Raw genomic sequence first — 18,408 nt, forward strand, 5'->3', positions numbered from 1 at the left:
ATCCATCCATCATCTATTCATCCATCCATCCATCCATCCATCCATCCATCATCTATTCATCCATCCATCCATCCATCCATCCATCCATCCATCCATCATCTATTCATCCATCCATCCATCCATCCATCCATCCATCCATCCATCCATCCATCCATCCATCATCTATTCATCCATCCATCCATCCATCCATCATCTATTCATCCATCCATCCATCATCTATTCATCCATCCATCCATTCATTTATCCATCCATCCATCCATCCATCCATCCATCCATCCATCCATCATCTATTCATCCATCCATCCATTCATTTATCCATCCATCCATCCATCCATCCATCATCTATTCATCCATCCATCCATTCATTTATCCATCCATCCATCCATCCATCCATCCATCCGTTCATTTATCCATCCATCCATTAATTTATCCATCCATCCATCCATCCATTCATTTATCGATCCATCCATCCATCCATCCATCCATCCATCCATCCATCCATCCATCATCTATTCATCCATCCATCCATCCATCATCTATTCATCCATCCATCCATTCATTTATCCATCCATCCATCCATTCATCCATCCATCCATCCATCCATCGATCCATTCATCCATCCATCATCTATTCATCCATCCATTCATTTATCCATCCATCCATCCATCCATCCATCCATCTATTCATCCATCCATCCATTCATTGATTCATCCATCCACCCATCCTTCCATCCATCCTTCCATCCTTCCATCCTTCCTTCCATTATCCATCCTTCTATCCATCCATCCATCCATCCTTCCATCCATCAATCCATCTTTCCATCCATCCATCCATCATCCTTCCATCTTTCCATCCATCCATCCATCCATCCATCCATCCATCCATCCATTCATTCATTCCTTTCTTCCTTCCATCCATTTTTCCTTCCATCCATCCATCCATTCATCTTTACATCCTTCCTTCATCCATCCATCAATTCATTTATCCATCCATCCATTCATCCATCCATCTATTTATGATCCATCCTTCCTACCATCCATCTTTCCATCCAATCATCCATGCTTCCTTCCATCCATCTTTTCTTCCTTCATTCCTTCCTTCCATCCATCTTTCCTTCCATCAATTCATCTTTCCATCCATCCAATGCATCCATCCATCCATCTATTCATCATCCTTCCTTCCATCAATCCATCCATCCATGCTTCCTTCCTTCCTTCCTTCCATCCATCCATCCATCCATCCATCCATGCTTCCTTCATTCCTTCCATCCATCTTTCCTTCCAGCCATCCATCGTCCATCCATCCATTCATTCATCTTTCCATCCTTCCTTCATCCATATTTCCTTCCTTCCACCCACCCACCCACCCATCCATCATCCATCCATCTTTCCTTCCTTCATTCCTTCCTTCCTTCCATCCATCCATTCATCTTTCCATCCATCATCCATCCTCTTTTGATTAGATGATTCTGATTATGAGTAATTCTAGCTATGCTAGTTTTCTTTTATTACTGTATGGTCTCTTCTGCTCAACAAGGCTGCATTTTATTTGATCATAAATATAGTAAAAACAGTAATTTTAAGAACAGTTTAAACTTTTAAGAACAGTTTAAAAGAACTGCATTTGAAATAGAAATCTTTTGTTACAATGTACAAGTCTTTACTGTCATATTTGATCCGTGTAATGCATCCTTACTGAATAAAAGTATAAAAAAGACCAACGGTAGTGTCACATTTTTTTTTAGCACTTTTTAATGCATAATCTATTAGTTGTCTGAGAAAATAAATGAAATCTTAATTTCTCAGAAGGACTCGTGAATGGAGCCCAACATTGGGCGGCATTTAAATAAAGTTAACTCAAAAAAGTGTGTTTTAAATTCTTCCTTAAACATTTTTGGGCTGTCCTCAAGGGTGGTGTAGTGGTTTCACTACCGGATTCTGTGGTAAATACTTGGAGCCGTTCCTCAGTCTGAGCAGTGTGAGCTCCTGACCCAGACTCTGTGAGTTTGTGTGAAGAGGCACTGTTTTTCACATCGGGAAAGTCAAGTTCTTCTCTCCGCGTGTGTTTGAGCATGTGTGCAGTCTGCTTGCAGCTGTGACTTTATGACTCGTGATTACTTGGGAAATGTTTATGTAATGTCATACAGTGGCATTACCAGGACTTCTGTTCCACTAGACTAGAGTTATAGTCCGTTTCGCCATCCCTAAATGATTTTATTCTCGTACAGGCCTGAATGCTTGTCCAGGCTTCTCTCCTGGTGGTCTGCTTCAGACGATCGAACAGCTTTCTCCAAGTGGTGTGGTGTCTAATTGAGCTGCTCAAGCTAACTGTGATCACATTGTGCGCTAGAAGTGTGTGTTTAAGTTATTGGTCCTGCCGTGAGGTGGTTTCTGTTCCACTGGGCTTTGTGTAAAGTGACTGTTGGTTCAACACATACCGTGGCTTTCACCAGGAAGTCTCATCTGGCAGGTCATGCCGCCAATTCCTATCCTAGAGACTTATCCGTGATTTAAAAGAGGCTGAAGTGGCAGCGGTGTGAAGGGATTTTGCAGCTGAAAGTGATTGGCTGGATTTTTAATGGACACACTCCAAAGATTTTTTATTGCTCAGAGGATGTTCTTTCATCACCCTGGAGATTAAATGTTCTCATTATTAATTTTAATGATGTTTCTACTAAAACTAAGTATCCCAATTTTAAAGAGCTGTCTTTATTATGGCCAACCATTGTAAAAAAAAACACACACCTAAAAAAGTTTATGATTTTGAGCAACTGATAGGCAGGAAACGCCGCCACGCTGACTCAACAGGAAACTTCACCTCTGCTCGGTTTCAGGGCGGGAATGAGCAGAAACAAAAGAGTGATCATTGTGTTCATATCTGCTCTGACTGATGAAGCATTTCATTAGTCTGTGGGGATGGGAAATCTTCTCCCTGCAGTGCTTGCGTGTCTCTGTGTCTGTTCTGAATAGGCCGTCTTTGTTCATTCTCTATGGCATTTAGTTTAGGTAAAGTCAAACAGAGACGGTGCACCTGGCCTGTCAGTCTGTGCTGCTGGAAACTGGTCCATCCAGTTAACAGATGAAAGCATCAATATACAGTAGGACGGTGTGTGTCTCTGAGTAACAGAGTTGAAAGAATCAATAGAAATTGTGTATCGTAACGTGACAGTCTGTATATTGATTGTCTGTGTATTTGAGTAACAGGGTTGAAATGATCAATAGGACTGTCTGTACTTTTGAGAAACAGAGATGAAAGTATCAATAGAAACTGTGTATCTTAACGTGACAAGATGAAAATCAAAAGCAGCATTGCAGGGACGGACCTGTCCAGACAGTACAGCGGCCACCTGCGTCTGCCAACCTCATACCTGAAGCACTGATGAATAACAGATTTCCATTCAGGCATTTAATACTTGCTTGTGTTCTCTGTATGCATTCCCCCCAACCCAACACTTTTTCCACCACAGCTACACACTGCTGTTGATACGTTCAGCTAGGGCTGTCACTTTACGTTCGAAAATCGATTGCACAATCGATCGGACCAACCAACACAAGTTTGGAAAACGAAAATAGAGAATCGATTTTAAACAAATATGTACACTATTAATTTTAAAGGTGTCTTGAACTAACTTTTTACATTTTTTTATACTGTTGCCTGAGGTCAACTTATGACGCTTGCGTGGTTTGTACCTTCAAAAACATCATAATGAGTAAGTAATAGGCTATTTTCTGCCTTGGTTTTGAGGCTCTCTGAAAAACGCTTGGTTTTTATGGGCGTGCCGCACTGAAGACTTGGAAGTAAACGCCACTGCTAGGATTGGATAAGATTTGCATATTTAATTAGCTTCAACTCCCCTGTCAGTACATGTGGGAATTGTCTGGGGAAACGCTCACAGGCCTCATCAAACGAACACAATGATTCATCTCTCATCCACCCGCGATTGATTGGAATGTTATTTTTGTATTGGCCGGCCCGATGTGAATATAACCACGAAACCGTACACACACACACACACGCTTGGTTGGCCCGATCAGTGAATAACCGCGACGCGTACACACACACACACATGCACGCGCGCGCATGAAAGGAATATTATTTTTGTATTACTTGGACGGCCTGATGTGAATATAACTGCAAACCGTACACGCACTCACACACACACACACACACACACGCTTGGTCGCCCCGATCAGTGAATAACCGCGACACGTACACACACACACACACATGCACGCGCGCGCATGAAAGGAATATTATTTTTGTATTACTTGGACGGCCTGATGTGAATATAACTGCAAACCGTACACGCACTCACACACACACACACGCTTGGTCGCCCCGATCAGTGAATAACCGCGACACGTACACACACACACACACACACATGCACGCGCGCGCATGAAAGGAATGTTATTTTTTTATTACTTGGACGACCCGATGTGAATATAACCGCACACACACACACACACACACACACGCTTGGTCGGCCCTATCAGTGAATATAACCGCGACACGTACACACACACACTTTGCAAGCTCTGGCGTTACAAGTCCGAGTCTGATCACGAATGAACCAATAACACCTCAAATAAAGGATTATCCAGCCTGACAGCGTGCTAAGGTATGTAATCAAGATATATCAAACGATCTGTAACAATGCAATACTAACACATATAAAAACATGTTTTACTCACATAAGTGTGTGTTGCAACATTCCTGCCGGATCCAATATAAAAGGCACAGCATTGGGTTTTAATCTCAATATGTCTGCAAATCCAGTCTCGACCTGTATCATGTTTACAATCGATTCCGCTGTGAAATGAAGCGAACAATCGCGAAATGTCTTACGCACATGAGCTGGAACCGTCATTAAAAATAAAGTTCAACCACTCCTTCCTAATAGTATCAGAAAGAAGCTTATGCAGGGACTGTGTTCTTCCACAACCAGGCACAGCGCAATGTATTACTCTCTTCGTCAAGTTTATAGCATCCGTCCGTTTAGCTCCACGAGTCGGTGGGCGGGGCTACAGAATCAGACGTACATATTTATCTGTAGAGGCGGCGTTTCTGCGTCCATCACGTCAGCGATCGACATATTTCTGAGATCTCTCGTTTTCTGGGCCTGGTGTCTATAAAAGCTTTTCTTTGACTAACAAGGATGTTTTCAGCTCTGAAACTTACAGGATATTCTTATATCACAATTAAAGGTGAACTATGTAGGATTTTTGCAGTAAAATATCCAGAAACCACTAGGCCAGTGTTATATATTTTGTTCAGTTGAGTACTTAGAATATCCCAAATGTTTCCAACTATTTGTAAATCGTGAGAAATTGCTATTTTAACCAAGGAACCGGGACGTGTGAGCTATGCGTGTGAGGGAGTCGCCTGTCGATTGCGTCATATCTGCGTCACCCTCGGTTTCCGGTTTTATTCAGTGAAACACTTTACTCTCACTGCAGTGTGAACAAGTGTCATAGCAGCCGCCGAGCGAACGTCATAACTTCCTTTTCAACACACTCAGATATATCTAATACGATAAACAGAGTTGCGTTAACTCATACTCATGACTGGAAAAGAGGAAGTGGCGCCGGCAACCGTGTCATAATAAAAGTCCGCCTGCGACTATGCCATAATAACAGTCCCGCTCTTCAATCGCTCCTGCGGCCTTGCTCAGCTCCACAACACTCGGTCCTGCTCTGCTTCAGACTACAGTAATGTAAATAATCGCATCCATGAACATGATTTCTGCCCGAGTCCTATCCTGACTCTCTTCCACCAGCTGTGAGGTGAAGACCACATGTCCCAAGATTCTGCGCTCAAACGTGGCGTCATTAAACTACGCCTTTGTTTTGAACAGGCGACCTCTAGTGGACGGAAAAGTTACATAGTGTAGCTTTAACTTTTATATATCAAACAAGGCTCAAGGGAAAGTTGATATCTCATTTCATCACCCCTTTAAACGAATTAAACAAATAAAAGATAGCTGTAACAAAACGAGCAGAAAAACTAAATAAAGAATTTCGAAAGTGCGGTTGGCGTTTCGAAAACTAAAAAAAAGATTCTCACCAATTTTACGCTCCTATAGTTTCAATCGGCTGCTGCTGGTGTTTTGCCAAAAAAATGGAGGACAACGGCGACCAACCTGTGTGACATGAGAGACGAATGATAACCCCTAATAACTTGAGGAATTCAATAAGGATGCGCTTTGGGTTTTGGACTCTAGATCAAATAATGAAGAAGGAAAAAAGTGGTATGCAAACTGTGCGATCACAGCAGCACTACAACTATGATGGGGCATTTGCAGCTTCATCATCCAGATGAATACACATTCCTAGACCCGCTAGAGGTAGGCTAGTCCTTCAGTGAATTTTACGTTCTATTATCTTACGTTCTATTTTCAACCTCTTTTCATGGGCTACAATCGATTCAATGAACACTTACTGTGCGTTCGGCATGGCACGTCTTGAGCGATTTGGGCGTCGAGGAGAGTTGAAATCAGCTCAACTTTATGGTAATGAGCTATGACGCGGTTCGGCGGCAACCGGTGGCAACCAATGGGAATGTAGAAGTGCTCCGCTTGAGAGGATCCCAGAGAACGCAGTCCTGTAAACTTTGGTTCCGACCACATTAGTTCCCAAGCAAAATGGAGGAGTGGTTGATCATTGCGGTGGCGGGTTTGATAAGAAGGCGCGCGACACTATTTATAGGCAACATTTTCGCTATAGAACGCTTGTTTTTCAGCGGGAATGCAATTAATTTGCTCAAAACAACACCGATTTGAACAATTGCATTAATCCTGCACTTCAACAATGACAGTTATTGTAATGTAGGTTGTACACAAATTAATGTTAATTATAGACCATACATGGGCAATATACGGCCCGGGGGCCGGATCCGGCCCGCATAGTGCTTCAATCCGGCCCCCGCGATGCGCTCGATGTGCTGGCAATTTGGATGAAAGTTGAATTTTTGTATTCAGGATTACAAATGAAATGTTTAAGCTTTTGATCGTTATGGTCGCATATATGGGATTTTTACTTCTGTGCCCCTGAGAGTACGGTCCCACATGATATTTAGGATGTTCAGTGACGTCGCATGACTGCCGGATTCAAACTGTGCTTTTGCGCGTTGGTTGGCGCTGAGCCAGAGACGGACGAGCTCAGCCTCAGCGCTGTCATATATCACAACTATGCCGTTTTTGTTCAACCTCATAATGTTTATTTTAGGTTTCAGACATTTCAATACACATAAGCACGAGTAAAACAATACATTTAGAGTTTGTAAAATACACACTGATGTCTGTGTGGAAGCAGCAATAACAATATATTCAAATATAATTTTTCCGAAGTGATATTATATCAGACAAACATAGTGGAAGTAGCCTAACTATTAAGTCTACTCTATTCTTGTCACAGTTCACCGGCCACTTTCTTGCAAGTATTTCGGGAGAAACGGATGACCCTGATTCTCGGAATAAAAGCGATGCATCTGTAATACAGTGTTATTGTGGGTGCGGGGTCACGTGACAAATATGACGCATCGCCATGGAAACATTAAGGGGGGACAATCTAAAATAGGAACCGCCTTGAAAAAACTCAATGGGGACGCTGGCTTATCTTTTTATTAAGCTAGTTATCAGTGTGTATTGATCATTGATGGTATAAAGTTAAACAACATTGTTCAGTTTCATGTTGCTATTTCTTATGCATGTCCTGTCGATGTTGATGTTTGATACAGATTACAGCTACATCAAATTTACATTTTTTGAGACGCATAGGACTATTCCATGTTGTTCTTTCTTTCAAGCAAACATACGTGTGATGAAGTTGATCTGCACTTAAATTGTTTTAAATTCTATTTTATAAAAGATTTAAACAACATATGTTAAAAAAAGAAATTACAAAAAAAAAGGAATAATAACAAGTGAAATAAGCTGAATATGTTTTTCATTCAGTGATGAAGATATCCCCAATTAAATGTGATAATTCCAAGCCAGATTGCCTGAAGTCTGTATGTTAATGTAACCTGCACACATACATTTGCAGTTTTGTTAATAGTTTTCGATCTTGAATAGCTACAGCTGGTATGAATGACAGTTGAACAATATGCAGGGTAGTGTAAATGAATCCTTTTAAGTAAATCCAGTTATTGTAACCTTAGAGTAGCCTATGTCAGACAGGCCTAGCAAAAATATCAGGCCTTGAAATAGGCTGGTAAAAGTCAAAGTAACTGTAGCATTATACATATCTGCATTTAATTAATTTGTACGATTTAATCATGTAACTATGTTTAATTGCAATTGTCCAAAGTGTGGCCCTCCGTTTACTTTGCCAAAGTAACTGTGGCCCTCAGACTAAAACTGTTGCCCACCCCTGTTATAGACCAATGCTAGTAAACGTCTCCTATAAACTGCATGTTGAAATTTAACCATGAACACAAAAGCCACACCACACAAATGGCTTTTAATTGGTTTATTTCGTTAGCAAACATGTTAAGTTCTTTCAATCTATCTTTTTTTTTTTTTACTTTCACATTTAAATGATTTCACGAGGTTATCTTATACGGTTATACCCTACCTGTGCTCAGTTTGCACAAAGGCCGAACAACATGATTGTTTGCTTTGCAGCTCCTTTAAATACAGTTTAAATGAAGACCAAGCATTCGATCTACGTCAGATCGGCAGCGCGTCCACAAATCTTTCCACTGCGTCGTTGGCAGGGCGGCCAGAGCAAAGTTTGACGCTCTCACCGGCGGCGGTGTGGACACAGTTAGGTCTCGAAAATCGGTCTCAATTTTTTTTACACAATTTAATACACAAACACACTTATTAATACTTGAAGTCTTATTGCTTAAAAATACACAATTACTCTTGATACTTTCAACTTTTACTCCAAAAACACACACACAGTCCTATTTCTTCTTTCAACCCCATTACTCAAACAAACACACACACACACACACACACACACACACACACACACACACACACACACACACACACACACACACACACACACACACACACACACACACACACACACACACACACACACACACACACACACACACACACACACACACACACACACACACACACACACACACACACACACACACACACACACACACACTGTCCTATTGGTACATTCTGTCCTGTTACTAAAAAATACACACACAAACAGTCCTATTCCTTCTTTCAATCCCATTACTCAAAAAAACACACACACACACACACACACACACACACACACACACACACACACACACACACACACACACACACACACACACACACACACACACACACTGTCCTATTGGTACATTCTGTCCTGTTACTCAAAAATATACATTTTGTAGACTCCTTCTGATACTGTCAACACACACACATTAATCCTTCTTGAGGACATACCTAAGTTTAACTAGCTACACGTAAAAACACACACACTGCTATTGATACTTTTAACATGTTACTTACAAATAGACACAAATACACATTTATAATACATAGCTATATAAATGAGATGCCTCTTATTGTATTAGTTAAAGCTGATTGTCACATTTGTTTGCACTTTTAGAATACACATTACTCTACGAATCATTTCATCTTTTTTTGCTGTCCCCTGGGGATATCAGATTTAGACTTCTGCATGCACACATGCACACACACACACACACACACGCACGCACGCACGCACGCACGCACGCACGCACACACACACACACACACACACACAGGTTTCCATGTTTTATTGGGACTTCCCATAGACGTAATGGTTTTTATTCTGTACAAACTGTATATTCTCTCCCCTTACACTAACCCGACCATCACACAAAACTTGGGGACATTTGGTCCCCATTATTTAGGCAATACCAGGTACACACACACACACACACACACACACATACACACACTGGTATTCCTGTCATTACAAGGACATTCCATAGGTAATGGTTTTATACTGAGCTAATGACATTTTCTAGCCCCTAACCCTAAACCTACCCTCATACACCCTTCACAGAGAACTTTCTAATTTTTAGATTTTCAGAGAAAAAAAAACATCATTAATATGATTTATGAGCTGTTTTCCTCATAGGGACCTAGAAATGTCCCTACAAGGTCAAAAATGACTGGCATCACTATTACTTTGATCCTCACAATGTAGGGTTTACCAGGTACATGCACATACTCACAAAGCATAGAGTGAGTAAATCTGTCTTTGTCTTTTATTAATGGAAGCTGAAGGCCGTTTAATGACATTTTCTGTGCTTCTAGCAAGCTGGGATCTGTAAATAGCAACCACTGACACAGCACCAGGGACATTTGAGGTCTACAAAAACATGATAAGATCCAGGATCAGGAGGGGCTGAAACCCGAGTGTATCACAATATTGATCACAGCACAGGCTGAGAGTCTTTGCTGTACACACACTGTGACAGGAAGCATTAGCTGCCCTCACTATTGCTTCCTTATTTTGAGGTCAATTAACCATCCCGAAGCCGTGTTTGACTATGTGCGTGAGGAATCAAAGGAGGGGTAGGAAATTAAAAGATCAAGAAGAAAAAGGTCGCATTGTACCATCTGGACTAAAAAAGAGCTAAAGCTTTGCATGAGTGTGAGTTTAAGACGTGGCTCTTTTCTGTGACTCAAGAATAGGATCATCTCTCCACATAAAAAGTGATCTCTCATCACTAAACCAGAGGGAATGAAGTCATACCCACAGCAGGCATTCCCAGACACGTCCCGGAATCTGACGTCGTTTCTTCATGTATCCGTATGAGCCTGATGCATGAATCATGCCTTTGATATGACAGGGCTGTAATTATGATTTAATGCTGAGGAAATCACACACGCGCCTCCAGTTATTGGCACTGGCCGTGATGTGTTGTTTGGATAAGCATTTGCATTAGTGCTTCATTTTCTTTGAGCTTGTTTGCTAAGATTTTCTCTTTCAAGGATACTTCCTGAAAAAAAGCTCTTTGCTCACTGTAGAGTCAAGTAATCTCCTTGAATTTAAAAAGAACATTTAAATGGTGCACAAAGGTCTAATAGAGGAAGAGATATCTTAGACACCTTTATCCCCTTTATTTGTGAAATTTGAAAGGCATTGGAAGCAAAATCATCACCCATGTGTCCCCTACTTCCTGAAAGGAAAATAGTGACCTTGGTTAAATTCTTGCCCTGCTAATTCTCTCAATTTCTGATTGTAACTTTCAGTGCTTGATAATTGGAGGAGGCCCCTGCGGCTTGCGGACTGCCATCGAGTTAGCTCTCCTCGGAGCCAAAGTGGTGGTGATAGAGAAGAGAGATATATTCTCCAGGAACAACGTCCTGCATCTTTGGCCGTACACCATTCATGACCTCAGGGGCTTAGGAGCCAAGAAATTCTATGGAAAGTTCTGCGCTGGAGCGATAGACCACATCAGTGAGTTCTGAACCAACTTCTCATTCTCTATGCTTGTTTAATCAAACTATGAGCAACCTATCATAACTTCCTTGTTTATAGCAGTAGTCATTTTTTAGTTCTCTTTTTCATTCTTTGCCAGCCCTTCCTTTATCATATGTGACTATTGTTTAAAGTTGTCTACAGGGATATTTCACCCAAACATCTACAGTACACTGTAAATCCTAATAAGTTGATCATTTGAGGAACAGCTCAGCAATGTTATTATAGTTAAAGGGTTAGTTCACTCAAAAATGAGAATTCTGTCATTAATTATTCACCCTCAAACCCGTAAGACTTGCGTTCATCTTCAGAACACAAATTAAAATCTTTTTGATGAAATCTGAGAGCTTTCAGATTTTCCTCCATTGACAGCTACGCAACTACCACTTTGGCGCTTAAAGAGTTCACAAAGAGGTCGTAAAACTAATCCATATGTATCTCAAACGTGCTGCGTAACACGAGAATGAACCTCATTGGTTCTTGAGGAAGCTCAAACGTGATGCGTAAACACTAGAATGAACCTCATTGGTTCTTACAGAAGCTCAAACCTGCTGCGTAAACACTAGAATGAACCTCATTGGTTCTTACAGAAGCTCAAACGTGCTGCGTAAACACTAGAATGAACCTCATTGGTTCTTACAGAAGCTCAAACGTGCTGCGTAACATGAGAATGAACCTCATTGGTTCTTGAGGAAGCTCAAACGTGATGCGTAAACACTAGAATGAACCTCATTGGTTCTTACAGAAGCTCAAACGTCCTGCGTAACACTAGAATGAACCTCATTGGTTCTTGAGGAAGCTCAAACGTGATGCGTAACACTAGAATGAACCTCATTGGTTCTTACAGAAGCTCAAACGTGATGCGTAAACACTAGAATGAACCTCATTGGTTCTTACAGAAGCTCAAACGTGATGCGTAAACACTAGAATGAACCTCATTGGTTCTTGAGGAAGCTCAAACGTGATGCGTAACACGAGAATTAACCTCATTGGTTCTTGAGGAAGCTCAAACGTGATGCGTAACACGAGAATGAACCTCATTGGTTCTTGAGGAAGCTCAAACGTGATGCGTAACACGAGAATGAACCTCATTGGTTCTTACAGAAGCTCAAACGTGCTGCGTAACATGAGAATGAACCTCATTGGTTCTTGAAACTCATTGGTTCATTTATAGCTGATGTGTGCATTGTTGAATGTTTATATGTGAATAAAAGCTTATATTAAACCTGTTCATCATATAAAGCGATTGAGTCTCTTCAGAAAAATGTAACTAAATCGCTCAATTCATATGGATAATTTTACAATCTCTTTATTAATTTTTTAATGTATCAAAGTGGCAGTTGCATAGCTGTCAATGGAGGGACAGAAATCTCTCCGATTTCATCAAAAAGATCTTCATTTGTGTTACAGGTTACAGGTTTGAAATGATATGTGGCTGAACTATCTCTTAAACTAAACATATTTAATACATTTTTGCTAATTGAAATAAAGCTAAAATAAAAAAATCTAAGCCAAAACTTAACTAAAATACATTAAACCTAAATAGTTACATAAAAAAAAATAAAGTGGATGATGACCAGTGGTGGTCACGTTTTACATTTCAGCTTGTGCCTCACGCAAAGCTATCGAATGGCTTTTCAGGATTTGGAATATAGCACACGCGTCATATGAACTGTTGCTTTTGTCCTTTAGGACTTTGACAGCCCCAGTCCTAATCCAATTTCACTGTATGGAAAAGAGACGATGACAGAATTGTTCATTTTTGGATGAACTATCCGAATGATGGATCTCTAAGTGAAAATACTCTCCTGCCCCTCCGATGATGATATTTCTGTTCTCACGTCTATTAGTTTTAATGGTTAGTGTTTTTATAAGTGATGCCGTGTTAGCGTGACTGTGAGGCTAATGGTTTTTACTCTGGCTGGGTTTGGCAGGCATTCAGCAGCTCCAGCTCATGCTCCTGAAGATTGCTCTGCTTCTCGGTGTGGAGTTTCACGTTAATGTGGAGTTCGTCAAGCTGGTGGAGCCTCCAGAGGACCAAGAGAATGAGGGTGAGACTGAGGGCCTCAGATCCAGACCAAACGTTCTCACGTACAGAGCCAGTCGAAAGTTTGGACACACCCTACACATTGTTTATGACCATTGTTTATGACACAGAAACGTCATCAAAACAATAAAATAACACAAAGGGAAGTATGGGAATAATGCAGGCATGTTTTAACAAAACTACTTTATGTTTTAGCTTCATTAGTGTAGCTGCCCTTTGTCTGGATTCAAGTTTTTAAATAGAATAAGACACAAAAGACAACCCTCTACGCACACCTTGGCAATAGAATCACCATTGGTTAGTAATTTGTTTGTATATATATATACTTGGTAACCATGTATGAATGCATATTTGTCATTTTAACTGAATTAGGACTGGGGGTGATGCTTAAGATATTGTTGGTCAAAAAATAGATAATAGTAATTATTATTAAAAGATAGCAATAGAGATAATAATAATACTACTACTAACTCTACTATTAATAACAATATACAATGCACTAAGGGTTGATCATCATCATCATCATCAAAGCTTTTATTCAGGACACACATGGTCCAAAAACACAAACATAAAATATACCAATACCAATACAAACACACACAAAAAAAATAAACAATACAATACATATCACATATTTGCATATAAACTAAAACGCCAGTGGTTCCACATGAGCTGCTGGGTTCATGAATATTAATCACGTTGTCTGCATTCACTCAAACTGATTTGCTGAAATAAAAACAGGGACCAGCCAATGAGATTGCCTTTTGCGCATTAGTCCCGCCCACTACCGTAGAAACTAGCTAGTATATCTTCTGCTTGTTCTTAAAAACGGAATAATTCCAAATGAACTACATTATTTTGACTGGAAAATGCAACAAAGAATATTGTGTATGTAGCGCATCGATTCTGCTTGGTATGTAAGACTCTCTCTCTCTCTGCGTGTGTGAGAAACACAGCTAGTGCTCTCAGCAATGTGACGGCGAGTCGTGCGCCTTCACACTAGAGTTTACGGTACACTCGCATCCATTGATATTGAGCTGAATTGAAAAAGTAGCTAAGAGCGAAACTCAAGCGCTCAGTCAGAGTGTTCAGTGAGTGAAAATATATCTTTGCTAAACTTATACTTAGCCTCTAACACTGGAGAGTAAAATCTAAGAATTTATCAGCCAATGGCTAATTAAAGACATTATTTAGTCGCCCAGAGTGAAGATTTAGTCGCATATGCGAGTGATTTACTCGCATTGTAAAGGGTTGAAAGAGAATGCAGTGCAGTACTGGCGCATGTCTGTGAATCTCCTGTCTGTGTGACACACACACGACTCATGCACACAGAAATCCACTTCAGACAGCGCTTGAACGTACAAAAAACACACACAGTTATGCCAAAATGCCTGATTTGTCGAGTATCCTCGCAAGCACAGTCTTAAATGAAGTTTTAAATGAATGTTAATAGTGTAGAAAATGTGTTTCAGATCGGCTGCATGTGCAGCAAGTCTTAAAGTGACAGCAGCCTAATAAACCCGCTGCTGTCCATTATTAAGGATAACCAAAGAACAAAAGACAGAGAAAATCACTCACTGCTCTTGACTGAATAACATTTTGAGCTTTAATAAGGATTAATATATTTAATTTATAATTTATGCAGTGTAGACTGAAGTGTTTGATAACTTTATTCAATTTATGTTTATATCCTAACTGTTAACACTACCTAAAAAAGTCTTAAAGCACTGTTTACAGAGTTACATGGGTCAAAAACAACAAAAACAAAACCTTTTTGTGCATTTTACAGGGCAAGTAAAAATCTGAACTGGTCTGACTGGGCCAATAGAAAAAGAGTCCTGATATATTGAAGGGCAGGTAAATGTTACGTTTATTATCATGGGTTTATGTGAAGATTTTGTACCATACCATACAAATAAGTGACATGAAAGCCTACATTTGTAAATTATTACAGTCTTTAAGGTCCTTAAGGAAATCTGATGTACTGTAATGTAACCGACTACTGCAGCACGACTAACTGCATGATAAATTAAACATAATTTTAAATATAATCAATATATTATATTTATATAAGTGTACGGATAAAGCCGGGAAGCTTGCAGAATCTGTCTTGATGGATGATGCAGAGGAAACTCTGACCAATAAGAGGACAGTTTTTCCTCACGTGACTTGCATAAACACATTTTTGTACGCTTTTAAATGTTGCCTTGTGAAATCGAACAGAACCAAGAAGAAAATGCGGCATTGTAATGTCATTGCAATAATTTGCGCTAATCGCGCGATGGTGGACGCGTGTACATTTTGAGTTTACTCGTGCGAAACGCGCGTGAAATTCGCGCGACTCGAGCGTGACATTCACTGCACAACAGACGCAAATTCGCGTCATGGGCGGGGCTTCCGCCAGCAGCTCGTCTCGTTGAGAAATGGCTGACATGGGCTGTGTTTACATGTCTTTTTTTTGTTAAAATCTACTGTTAATGTGTGACAACTTAGTTTTAAGACTTTTTCAGTCGATAATGTAGTTTTTTAAAGCTCAAATCTGTGGTTTATTTATATAAAGAGTGCCTATTTGAACATTTTATCTCCCGTTTTCGGAGTTGTGAGATCCAGCGGACAGCGGCGGTCAGCGCTCTTCAAAGCCGGCGAGGGCAACCTTTCCTCAGCCAGTCCTTCTGCCGTCTGCCGCTGGCTCTGATGTCTCTGTGGTGTGTCTCGAGCTATAATTCGTCTTGTAACGGCCGATCTTTGGTCTCATGGATCTATAATTTGTTCCCTGGCAAATCGTTTAGGCTGAGGGCAAAGATAAGTTTCATTACTTTATATTTTTAGGCTATAACTGTACGTTGCAGTTGTAACGTTAGCCTACTAGCACTGACTTTCAATGTTTGACTGCATTGTTTGCTTTATTTCATGTATAGCTTGTTATACATTACTTATACTTTTGTATTATTGATCATACATAAACTTGCATTTAACAAAAAGAGACTGGGTTGTGTTTCATGTCATTTAATGTTATCACAGTGATAATCATATTGTCTGAACCAGATATCAATATACAGATTTTCTCCTCATTGTTGTCACTACTAGAGCAAGCTCCTGATTGGTTAACGCGGCGCGAAATATCCGCCAAAGTTCAGATTTTTCAACTTGAGCGATTCGCGTGAATCGCGCGTTCAAAACGCTCAATTCGCGTCCTTCGCGCCGCCTCATTCGCGCGGATCGCGCAGCAGAATGCCATTTCGCGTCTCTGCATTGACTTAACATGTAAATCACTCGCGCGCGAATCACGCGAATCACGTCCGGTGTGAACGCACCATAACAGTCTCTGTTTCAGAACAAAGGAAAAGGTCTGAAAATGCTCTAGAATTAAACTAATTTCAAGCATTTAAGCATAAGACACTTGATTTAAAATAGTCAAGCATGTCCAAACTTTTCACTAGTGTTATAAATGCACCGATTGTTCAGTCGCTGTCTTCTTTCTTATCTGTTTAATAAACAAAAAAGCCTGTTCCTACCCTGACTATACCATTACTTTAATTTCATCACTTTCATATCCCATAGTTTAATCAGACATCAAATGAGCTTCAGTATTGAAATGTTATCTTGGTTCATCTGGGCTCATTTTATTTAGTTGTCTGTGCATTACAGCTTTTTCTTTGGAGCTGTTTAAGGTTTTTAGGGCCGCTCTGTCATTACCAGGAAGATGAACGGATGAGTTCTTCCTGCCTCACTATAATAGCTGCTTCCATGACAACCAAACAACACCTGCAGAGCTGTTAATGCAATTTTAATGCCCATGGAAAAGTGTTCAAATCCACATCGCTTCCCCCCTCCCGCATCCAAGCAGTCATTTTATGACTACACAGCTTGCATAGCGCTCACTCGTTACACACTCTCATTTAAAGGGTACATAACACACACACCGTTTCTGCCAATCTCATGTTCATCTTGAGTACCTATAGAGTAGTATTGCATCCTTCATATCTCAGAAGAGTCTTTAGTTTTATCATTTATAAAAGACAGATACGCTGTACCGATTCTTTCCGGAAACAGCCGAACCTTGTGGAGGCGTGCAATGGGCGGAGCTAAAGAGTCACGAGCACACACACACACAATACATCATGGCTTTATCCCTGGATAATCCCTTTCGATTCTCTATACATTCGTGTTGGTCACATCAAATGCACTTACGCGCCAATTGCCAACAAAACAGACGTTTGATGCAGTTTCACTGACCGCCTGTGGTTTCCACTCATGGCCTGGAACAAACAAACACACTTGCAGAACTTCGTTGCTGCACCAGAAAAACAAACTGCATCCACTGTTCCCTTAGTGCTGGGTTATTCGGGAAGCTCAACCAGGTTATCTTTCCCTCACCAGAAACACACTTCTTTAGTGACATTGTTGATTTCGTGGTCTAAAAACAAAATGACAGCGCTGCCGACGGCTCCCATAACCCGAACAAAGCTTGTTGATGGCACTTCGCACACACACACACACACACACACACACACACACACACACACACACACACACACACACACACACACACGGGTTGATGTGTGTGTGTGTGTGCGCTCTCACCCGGGAGAAGGGCCCATACAAGGAATTCCGCCCTTTATGACATCATACAAAAAAAACTTTCAGAAACTTATTTGAATCCTGAAGGAGTGTTGGCACAGAAATACTCTTTCATACGTCTAACTCATTTTGTTTTAGAAATGTTGGCCGTGTTTAGCATGAGAATTCAACTCTTTAACAGTGTAAATAAGTCAGAATGCATGAAATAGCATTAGACGCCCCCCCCCCCCCCCTTTTTTACTAACACAGAGATCAGAAAAATGAAGAAGCGATTAGTCGATCATGGTAATTAGAAACAGATCTCATAGGTCCAGGTCCTTTGTGAGGTAGCGTGTT

The 18,408-nt window shown here is 40.6% G+C and overlaps 1 protein-coding gene across 49 annotated transcripts in view; it reads left to right on the top strand.

The window, feature by feature from the left end:
• The window catches only part of mical2a (microtubule associated monooxygenase, calponin and LIM domain containing 2a), a 122,375-nt gene that overhangs the window by 39,289 nt on the left and 64,678 nt on the right, over nucleotides 1–18,408 (top strand). For all 49 annotated transcript variants that reach the window (XR_013815346.1, XR_013815347.1, XR_013815348.1 and 46 more), the window contains exons 3-4: nucleotides 11,216–11,423; nucleotides 13,379–13,495. Coding sequence is in view for 46 of the 49 variants with exons in the window: in XM_079801497.1 (XP_079657623.1) it covers nucleotides 11,216–11,423; nucleotides 13,379–13,495 (325 nt within the window). In the remaining 3 variants the exon portion in view is untranslated. The remainder of the gene's footprint in view (nucleotides 1–11,215; nucleotides 11,424–13,378; nucleotides 13,496–18,408) is intronic.

The sequence above is a fragment of the Gobio gobio genome (assembly GCF_949357685.1).
Source record: "Gobio gobio genome assembly, chromosome: 2".
Lineage (NCBI taxonomy): Eukaryota > Metazoa > Chordata > Actinopteri > Cypriniformes > Gobionidae > Gobio > Gobio gobio.